The sequence below is a fragment of the Cynoglossus semilaevis genome, chromosome 17, assembly GCF_000523025.1.
Source record: "Cynoglossus semilaevis isolate Cse_v1.0 chromosome 17, Cse_v1.0, whole genome shotgun sequence".
Classification (NCBI taxonomy): Eukaryota; Metazoa; Chordata; class Actinopteri; order Pleuronectiformes; family Cynoglossidae; genus Cynoglossus; species Cynoglossus semilaevis.
Genome location: NC_024323.1, coordinates 12,838,423 through 12,849,153, shown reverse-complemented (window position 1 = coordinate 12,849,153; position 10,731 = coordinate 12,838,423). Strand labels below are relative to the sequence as shown.

Genomic DNA, 10,731 nt, shown 5'->3' with positions numbered 1-10,731 from the left:
AGCCAGTTTTTTTTTTTTTTTGCTGCAGTGGAGGCCGGAGCAGCATGCCTACACTTCACCGTCGCTGTTTATCATGCAGGAGAAGGCAAACGCCAGGAGATACTGCATACATTCCTAAGTGTGCTGCAGCACATATGTGCAGGGAGGGCATCACTGGCACTGTGCCTCTGTGTGTGTGTGTGTGTGTGTACCATGTGGTCGAGGTAACATACAGAGTGGTTTCTACAGCCTGGGGCGGCAGCAGCAGCAGCAGCAGCAGTTAAAGCAGCAGTAATGTCAGACAATATCATCAAGTCCATACAGGCGGAGGGGAAAAGACTTAACCCCCCCCCGGGGGCAAGATGCGGGGAGGAGGAGGGGGGTGAAAACGTGTCCCACACTACATTATACCACCAATACTGGCCGTTTAATAGGCAGTAAAGAGGGATTCTGACTCTGTCATCTGACACAAGTGTGAGCTGTGACACACACTCACACTGCGGCTCAAACGTATAATAAAAAAAAAAAAAAGAAAAAAAAGGGAAACAACCCACAGTATAATTATAATGGATTTAGCTAAACATACAGTTATCCAGAGCTGCTGCGGCCAAATCAGAGGAGAAGTCATCTCAGGACAGTTTAGTCAGAGTGTGTGCAGCACATGTGAGTGCAGACACACACACCCACACACACACACACTCACACTCACTCTGGAGGTAAAGTGATGACCTGCTGTCACACCGTGGTTAACCAAAACGATGCTTTATGTGTGAGAAAAATGTGGCGGCGGATTCAGGTGGTTAACCTCCGTTTGACACCTCTGAGGTTCGACGCCGTGGAGCGGAAACAAAAAGATGATGCAACAGCACTTCACCGTCTTGAGATAAAGTAAAATAATAAAAAAAAAGATTGAATATTGAAGAAATTCACTGAGCTGCCACGGAGGAGCCAAGAGGCAGGTCATTTTGAAAACATTTGGAACACGAAACACAGACTTGACTTGGTCAAAAACGGTCCAACGACGACTGCCAACAATATTTTTATATCATCATCAAACATATTTCACATCTTCACCGGCGACAGAGCTCGTGGCAACGATTGATTTCCGAACCCGTGCAATGTCCTACAAACTGCAAAAACACTCAGGGTAAAGTCCTTTTTCTTCTTGTTTTTTTTATTTTTTATTCAGGCCTAGAATGTGGAAAACATTTGTACCACGACGCTAAAAAAATAACCCAGTATTTCATGGACTGACGTCCACAGACAGATGATGGAAAGAAAAACCACGTAGATAAAGTTTTAGGACGGAACGACTCTGATAAACAACAAACTACCGTCTTTGCTGCAAAAATAACCGAGTCAGAGATCAGGTGACTGATGGGAGAGAAAAAAAAAACACTTCAAGAAAGTGTCTTTTCTAACTCCTCGGCTTCTTTGGAGGTTTTTTCTTTTCTCTTTGGTCTTTGCTAAGATGCTGAAGTGTTAGAAGATTTACTAAATTTAACTAAATTTTTAAGACTTTTTTTCCAAACGAGTCTGAAAAGATGTCAGGGACAAGAGGGACAGAAAAATACTGGTTGCATTTCAAAAGCCTTTTAACAGCTTACATCATCGGCTCGTGTTAAATATTTATGTTACAACTGCAAGTTACTCAACTCAACCGAAAAAAAAACCCACGAGTGAGTCTTGATTATACTGAAACACTGCTAATTTCCACCACTGGAAAACATACACTAGTCGTGATTAGCGACACCATATGTTTTGACGGAGGACGGTGCGGGTGGTGCAGGGTCACCTTTTTAAAGTGCATTCCCACATGGAACTGACCCACGGACCCTCCTGCCCTCACACCCTCTGGTTACTACCACCATCCTCCATTTGGTGTCATTGTCTTAAGAGAGGAATTATGTGTTAGGATGACAGCTGCTCTGGCCTGCAGGGGGAGGAGGAGGGAGTGGAGGGGGGAGGAAGGGGAGGGTAGATGGAGGGGAGGAGGAAAATCAGTGGAAACAACTCAGAGAGGGAGAAAATTACGACTTGGCCAATCACAGCTATAAAAGCATCTGCTCCAGGAGAAACGAGTGCTGATTATTGGACTCAATTATAATAAATCATCGTTGTTGTGAAAGAGAAAAATAATAAAAAACATTTTTGGAGGTGGGGGGGGGTGAATGGACATTTGTAAAATAACAAAAGCGTCCATTGTTGTTGACATGATCTTGCGTAGCAGCAGGACAAACACTATGGGGGGAGTTGTAGGGCGAGAGAGAGAGTGTGTGTTGCAGAAACAACTGTGTCAGCACCTGTCTCCCTCAATCTGGGGTGAGATTACGTTCACACCACATGGACATCTTAGACGACACTGTTGAATTCCTCAACAGGAACCAGAACTCAGAACTTCTGTGTTCTCTCCAACACGCCTGCGTATTAACTTGTCTGCAGTCGGACGAGACGGCATGCAGGCCTGTCGACCCCCCAGCGGTCGGTACAGCGGCCGCTTCGCTACCACGTCTACCTCGCCTGACACTTCCACCGATCGCCCTCACCCCCCGTGGGCCCAGAGGAACCAAGACCAGAGCAGCAGGACAAGCTACGACAGAGCCAGAAAACATCGCTCGTCCTCAGGCCATCTTCTAGCTACAAAAGACACACACCGACACGCCCACCGTAGGCTAGGAGCAGCCCAACACACACACACACACACACACCATCAAATACTAAACATGATGGTTTTCGTTATCCTGTCCCCGTAATGAGGACTCTGGACTCCACTGCAGTGACGCAACAACAACAAACCGGTGCGTGTTCCAAAACAAATCCGCCGGCGACGACTCTCCGTGTCCAAGAAAATAATAAATGTGTCCTGTGTCGTTAGGAGTTAAAAAAGTGGAAGAAGCAGCAGAGCTGCAGAGACAAGCCCTGCTTCAGCCTGACGCTCTGCCAACTCTCTGAAAAAGGCCTCACCTGGGCCAAAACACAGCTAACCACAACAGGCCAGAGCACTCACGGCGACGACCATGACGGAATTCTACTGAGCAAAAATCTCACATTCTTTCTTTTTTTAAAAAAAAGAAAAGAAGCAGAGATTTGTCTTCTGCACATGCACGTCCTGTGGTGGTTCAGACCACGGCACGTGCACGAAGGACTCAACAGAAGGAGGATGTGCCGTAGAGGAGAACTTACCGGCAGCATTGCTGGGTAGTAAAGTCCCATCATGGTCTGATCTAGAGGAACAACTGCCGACCAGCTCTCCACTTTTCCGTTCCTTCGGTTCTCTCCCTCTCTCTGTGGCTCAATCTTTCCTCCTGTTCCTCCTCTCCTGTGCCTGCGCTCTAGGACCATGAGCTGGAGAGGGTTGCGGTCCACGTCTGTCTCACACATTCAAATTCTCCCTCATTCACTCCCTCTTCTTCTTCCTCCTCCTCCTCCTCCTCTCCTCTTCTGAGCCGGTGTGTCCCTTCTTCCACTTCCACGCGGCACGCAAACCTTCCCCGGCTGTCACTCTCGTTTTCTTCGTCTCCCCAGCGTTGTGCTCTGACCCCCCCCACCCACCCACCCACCTCCTCTGGGGCCTTTCTGTCTCTCTCCTCCGACAGATTCAGAGTCTCCCCCACTCCACTCTTTCTCACACTTTCTCCCTCTTATTGCTCTGCGTCTGTCATTCACACGCTGGCGTTACACGTCCCGGTGCTCTCTCCCTGCTTCCTCTTGTTCCCGCCCCTCTTTTAAAAACTTTACCTCCCTCTCTGCCTCAGTCCCTCCTATTCAAAGCATCCATCCCTCCATGCAGCCTCCTAACTCTGTGCAGGGATCGAGTCAGAGAGCTGTTGTGGCTCCCTCTCTCTCTCTCTCCCTCTCTCCCCCCCAAAAGCCCCCGGAGAGAAAAGGAGCAGTAAAGAATAGGATGCTATCTTCCAACCACGCACTGGCTCAAAGTAGAGAACTCAAGCGCGACCCCCGCTGCAATGCAGCTTTCTTTTTTTTTTTGATGAGTTATTTATTGCATGGCAGCCTGTCAGCTCCAGAGAACAGCGGTGGGTTACGCCAGCCACAGGATGGCGTGGTAGCTAGCTGCGTAGAGAGGCTTCTCCATCGGCACCTCGCCGCTGCGGCTGCCTTTATCACTCAGAGGGAAGCCTCCCAGTATCTAACCCTCAACCCGAACATGAATCTGTGTCGTGCTGCATTGCGCCTTTTCCTTTCTGGCTCAGGCTCAGGTCCCTCACTTCCCACCACTGTATTGTTAGGAGGTGCTTAATTTGCAGAGATGAGAGTGCAGTTCCTTGCGCTGCATTTTTTTCTGGGAGGGACAGAACCCTGCGCAAGAAAAGCCCTGATGCCAAGCTTTTAGACATCTGCTGAGTCTAGCTGGAATGGAGCAACGCAGCATGGGCAAGATAAATGACTGGAAGTGGTAGAGAGAAAAGGGGCAAATGCGGAGAGTCAAGCCAGAGCAGATTGGAGGGGAGGGGGAGGGAAGGGGGGGCAGATGGGCAGTGGATGTGAGTGAACGATAACAGGATAGGGAGATAAATGGATAAAGGGACGGGTGAAAAAAAAAGACGGAGCGAGGGATGACAGGATTAGGGCTGTAAGTGAGGAGGATGAGAGGATGAACGGAGGATGATCTAAGGATTAAACACAGCAAGTGAACGCAGAGATAAACACATGCAGCCGCGCACAAACACAAGCATGTAAAGTACACACAGATGCTGCGATCGCCGTCAGGCTGCGGCTGAACTCTGGCTGACACACAGACACACAATAGGCCAGATCCATCCCATAATCATCAGCTACGGCAAACAAAGGCCTCCCTCTTCAATGACACCGCCGTTCAACGCAGCCAGGTTTTAATAAAGATCCATCCACGGCACGACCAGAATTAAATGATAAAGAAACGATGTTTTTATGAACTAACTTTCAAACCAGTGTCGTTGGAAACACCACCCGGTGACAGTGTCTGTGTGTTTGTGTTTGTTCTACGTGTGTCTTTGTTTGACGGTGTTGTCAGCCCTGATCACTTATGTGATTTAAACAGCAAGGACACCAACGCCTCTGACCCCAAAGGTCAGCGCAGGTTTTATTGGAACACACCCTCAGACTGTGTCTTTGTTTAAAAAACACACATGCAGCTCATGTCAAAACTGCCTCAGCATGTGTTTCACACCCAAACACAAAGGTTTGGAAGAGTTGATCACAAAAAAAAAAAAAATTGGCAGACTTTTTTTTTAGACATGTTGAAACATAATTGTTGGATTTATTACAGTAGATTTCCTACTTCCTGTTTAGACTCTTCTCTCCTCGTTACAAACTTCATTATGAAATTGTCAATATTTTAAACTATAGAACCGTTAGAACCGTTTCTTCCTAAAACTCCAGAACAAAGTATTTATTAAATCTGAGAAACTGTTTACATTAAAGTACCGTCGTAGTACGGATGCAGCCTCAGTAACAACGTCTCCATTCAACGCAGTCATAGCCGACCCACAGCACTGCCTGCAGCAACGAACAAGTCAATCAGGCTAGGCTAGGCTAGGCTAGGCTAGCTTAGCGGCTGTACTCAGGCCTCTTACCTAAAGTGCTCAAGGGCAGAATGCATCAACGAGACAACTTTTTAAATCATTTATAAAACAAATGCTGCAGAGTGAAGTGGTCTGGGCATTTAGCAGACAACGGGGGAGGGGGAGTGGGGGAGGCATGGGAGGTTCGAAGACTCCAGCGCAGAGTAAGATGATACGGTCAACGCAGCTTTACACCAGTAACCCTGCTCAACGCTACACAACAACAACAACAACAACAACAACAACAACAACAACAACAACAGTGGTCCTTCTGACCGTGTCGGAGAAGCTAATTTGGCTTTTTGTTGTGCTACAGTTAGCCATTTCCACCTTTTGTTTACATGTTTATATGCGTTCACTTTGGGTTCTTTTTTTTTCTCAGTTTTCTGAACTGTTTAAGACCAGAAATAATTTATGTGATCCTTTACTAGGTTGCGGGGGCAGCAGTCTTCATGACCGCCACCCAAATCACACTGCACCGTACCAACACCCCCCCCCCTTAAACCTTCCTGTGGGTGGTGAGTCCACTGGAAGGTACCAACCAACCCTAACCAGGATTGGATCTTGCCCAGGAGGTGAACCCTGGGGTTCCACACCAATTTATGTATAGACAAAAAACAATGTATGCTAACAGGATTAGAAGGTATTAACACTGAGAGATAATGGTTTTGGATTCAAAGGTGCGTTGGGTTGAGATAATGGTTTTGGATTCAAAGGTGCATGTTAGGTTCTCCTGCTCCTCCTCCTGCTCCTCCTCCTGCTCCTGCTTACTTTGCTGTATTCCAAAAGAGTAGAGCAGGAGCAGGAGTCCGGCTGCAGATGAATAAAAGAGCAGTACATGAGAGGAGATGCAGCCTGTGATCTTCTTCCATGTTGTGAGTCAGGAGGAAAACCACGGGGCAAGTGGACTCACAGACCAACACTCCCCTCCTGTGGCACTGGCAGAGAGCTGCATGTTCCAGGGACCCACGCACACGTACAAACACACGCACAGGAACGTTGTACATGTTTCTCTCTCTCTCTCTCCGCGTCACCCGGTGAGGTCACCGCACGCATTTACCAACACAAACACGCAGAGCCCGAGTTGGTACGAGCGGCACGATGAGCCCGAGCTGCTCGGAGGCTGATAAGAAAAATAGTTGGCTTCCCTGCCTCTACGCTGCTCACACCAGGCCCTCATTACTGAGAGCAATATGCACAGAGACACACACACACACAAAGAGAAAGACATGATGAGAGAGAGAGAGTGGGGGAGGACGTGTGAGGAGATAAAAACGATGGAGGGGACGCCGCGCTGCTGCATGCGGAGCGTGCAGAGCTTTAAGTTTTAAGACGGTCGTGAATAATTTGTTCCAGATTTTTGGGTCAAGCCTTTGAGGGAGCGGCTCAGTCACGACCAGTTTTCATCAGTTCCTCTAATGGCCATCATTTATAAGCTGCCACGGGCGGCGGCGCACGCGTTTCATAACGGTCTTGATGAGGGAGTCTGGATGCTGAGCAGCAACACTGGGCTCCACACGACACTGTACACAACAAAAGGCCCTGGTTGGTTTGGTTTGTTGTTTTTTTTTATTCCAGAGCCGTGTCTGTGGAGTGTAGATATGTTTCTATGATATCATCATCATCATCACACAAACGCGTGCGGCCTCCGCCTCCAAACGCCGCGGCCGACGTGGGCCCTGCACGTGGCCCGGATATATCAGTACGTCTGGAGAGAACGGAGGGTTCTCCCCGACGTCGGTTATGAGTTGATTCATTGTAATCTGGGCCGGTGAGCGGTGGCTTAATCTCTTACCTGACTGTGAGGTGCGTATCCATGGAAACCAGGGTTTAAAGGCTCGTTGTTCTGCAAGAGACAACGGGAGGGAAGAGAGAGAAAGAGAAAGAGAGAGAGAGAGAGAGTCACAGTCAGTGGGCAGGCTGTTTTTTTTCTTCTTTCAAACAGGTGAAATAAATCACTCCACCTGGATTTTTTCAAAGTTACAACGGAATAATTATTGAAATTGAACACCGAGGAACACAAACAAACAACGTGGTCAGTGTTGAAGATCAAAGGAAACAGAGAAAAATCCAATCCTTCACTGATGTCGTGCAGATTACCAAGCTCTCATATTCATCTTACTAATTAAAACCCTTTTAGCTTACTGACCCCTCTCTCTCTCCCCACTTTTGCCCTAACCCTTGCCCCTCATCCTGCCCTCCCCCAGAGAAAACCCCCCACTGTTATGGTTAATTGCTCAGTAATTACTTTAATTAGATTATTTCTGCCACTCGCCCCTTCTCTTTTATCCCCCTGACTATTATTTTGCTCCTTGGTGTCATTTGGCCCCTGCAAGAGGAGCCATTGTTTGCCATGCCGCAGAGCGAGGTGAGGGAGGAGGGAGGGAGGGAGGGAGGGAGGAGGCACGGGGATGGAACAATGGTAAAAGTTAGCCTAACAACGGTATTTTGACAGCAGTCAGAGAGAGATGACACTGGCACTGTCTCGTCTGCAGGCAATGCCTCGCAGAGAAAACACGACCGCCGAGAGAGACTGAGAGGCACGAGCCTCGCTGGGCATGGAGACAAACAGGGAGGAGCGGGGGGGAGGAGGAGGGGGGAGGAAGAGGGGGGAGAGCACTGTGTGTGTGTGAGTTGTTTGGATTTTTTTTTTGCATCATTCCATTCAATCTGCAGAAAAACTGAGATAAAAAAATATTTTTTTTTTTTAACTGTTTTGACTCCACTCACTGCTCTGTTCAACAATGGTTCAAGTGTCGGCCGTGTAATAATGCAGCGATGAGAAGGACAGATACGGTCTCTCTGGAGTGTCCACAGAGTTAACCTCTGACCCTGACCTCACGCTGCCGTGCTGAGGGAACCACTTTCTGGTACCGTTCACTCAGTGGATGGAGGGCAGTAGATCTGAGAGGGCAATAGATCTGAAGGAGGCAACAGATATGAGGGGGGCAACAGATCTGAAAGAGGGCAGTAGATCTGAGAGGGCAACAGTCTGAAGAGGGGCAACAGATCTGAAAGAGGGCAGTAGATCTGAGAGGGTGCAACAAAATATTGATAAACTGAAATATCTCAGTATATACTGTAATGATAATTTGATTTCTTTAAATGAACAGTTACGGCTCTTTGGATTGGTTACCTACGAGACCATATTTGACTGAGTAGTAGTAGTAGTACTAGTATTAGTAGTACTAGTAGTAAATACAGTAGGTCGTACTGTAGATATTTGCATATTTGTTCTCTTTGTTCAACAGGTTAAAAAACAGCAATAAAACTACTTTGTTTTTGTACTTTGTAAAACTTCAAATACTACTACTACTACTACTACTACTGTGATCACTGTGAATTTCAGTTTGTTATAAAGTGATAAGAATGTGTCCTCTGGTGTTGCAGCCCCCTGGTCTGGACAGAGAGATGTGGAGGAGAGCCCTGGGGGGGGTGAAAAGGTCTGGGGTTGAAATGGACAGAAAGTAAAGAGCAGGTAGACCAGGGAGGGAGGGAGGGGGGAGGAACGGAGGGAGGGGGGAGAGGGAGAAACCTTTCTTTTGATGTTCAGGCAGGAAAGTTTGTCTGCGTGCATCAGTGGACGCGGGTGAGTCTGCGTTATTTGCGTCCACACTCGGGCCACGTCCCTGTCTGGAACAAACCCTGTCTTTGTCTCTGCTCTCCACTTCCTGTTTCATCTGGAACCAATTTCCCCCTCGTGCCTCGTCCCCAGGGGGAAACACTCTCCTCGGCGCGCCACATCTACAGGGGAGTGAACGGAGAACGGCTGGAGTTCAGCAGCGCCCTGACTGGAGAAGCTGCAGTGCATCATGGGTGTAGTTCAGAGACTTGAAAGCCCTGGGAAACGTCGACTCTTCATATAAAAAGACGTGTATTTTGGGAGGCTCCGGCCCGGCCCAGCATTTTCAACTGCGGTTTCAGTAGAACAGAAAGTGGTAGCTCGCATTTTACTTTTTTTTTTTCTTCCATAAATGGTGACGTGGCAACCAAAGCAACTCAGGATGTTGTGATTGCCCCCCCGCCCCCCGAAATCCAGCTGGTTAGAAAATCCAACCAAAAGGATCTGAATTGATTTAAAGTCAAAAGTGAGGGGGAAGGAAAAGAGGAATGCAAGTGAAAACTAAACCAAAATTATCCCAAACCGTCAAATTACAGAGTCTGTGTCGGTTCTTAAACGGACAGAGTTGGGAGAAGAAAGAGTAAGAAGAAGAAGAAGACGAAGAGGAGGAGGAGGAGGAGGAGGGAGGAGTTAACGCTGGAGTTGAGGAACATCTGGAATCAATCTGTCTGCAGGAGAAGAGGAGAGGAGAGGGGAGGGAAATGAGAGAGGGAGGGATCGAGGAAAAAGAAGAGAAAAAAGAATAGACTCGGATGGAAATAAGGGCAAAGACAGACGCACGCAGGAGCAGGAGGAGGAGGAGGAGGAGGAGGAGGAGGAGAAACGTAGAAAAGCAGGCAAACATTTGAAGAGCGGAGACAATGAGTCAGAAGTAAAGAATGTTATGGGATTTATATTTTCTTGGGGGGAGGAGAAGGAGAACTAGGGGCTCCAAACTCGATACCTTCGTTCTCAGGAACACTAGTTCTAAACACACACACACACACACACACACATTCTAGCGTGGCCATCTGGCTTTGCTTAAATTTAGGCCATGCCTGCGTGTGGTGGAAAGTACAGAAAAGGCAATCGCACATCAGCCAACCACGCTGCTCTGAGGTAGAAGAGAGAAATGATCACGACGTGCTGAGCGAAAAAAAGATGAACGCTGGATTTTTGTAGTGGACTTTTTAAAAAAGTTTTACTCCACAGACTGCATGTCTGAGAGAGTGGGGGGGGCAGGGGGTTGGGGGGGGTGTCTCTGGAAAGTGCCGACTGACTGACTGACGAAGTGACTGTGAGAATCAGCAAAATGCACAGTCGAAAAAACCAGTCACACACATAAACACACACACTGTTTATTTTTTCTCCCATGATTTCTCTCTCTCTCTCTCTCTCTCTCTGTCTCTCACCCTCTCTCACTGAATTGCTATTTCAGGAGAAGAAAGAAACTGAGCAGTGGTTGGAGCAAAAAAAAAAAAAAGAAATAAAAAAGCAGAGCAGAGTAGAGAGGCAGAAAAAAAAGAAAAAAAAGAAAGAGCAGCAGTGGTGAGTGAAGGCAAAATGACATGAGGTCAACAGATGGTGAAA

General features: G+C 47.7%; 1 protein-coding gene across 8 annotated transcripts in view; it reads right to left on the bottom strand.

The window, feature by feature from the left end:
* Positions 1 to 10,731, bottom strand: part of LOC103393382 (RNA binding protein fox-1 homolog 2-like) — a 42,755-nt gene that overhangs the window by 23,563 nt on the left and 8,461 nt on the right. For 6 of the 8 annotated variants that reach the window (XR_003052403.1, XR_003052402.1, XM_025064346.1 and 3 more), the window contains exon 2: positions 7,336 to 7,386. The exons of 1 other annotated variant lie outside the window; for it this stretch is intronic. Coding sequence is in view for 5 of the 7 variants with exons in the window: in XM_025064346.1 (XP_024920114.1) it covers positions 7,336 to 7,386 (51 nt within the window). In the remaining 2 variants the exon portion in view is untranslated. Of the gene's footprint in view, positions 1 to 3,162; positions 3,536 to 7,335; positions 7,387 to 10,731 lie in introns of those variants that run through there. One more of the 8 variants, XM_008330335.3, reaches the window with a different exon arrangement.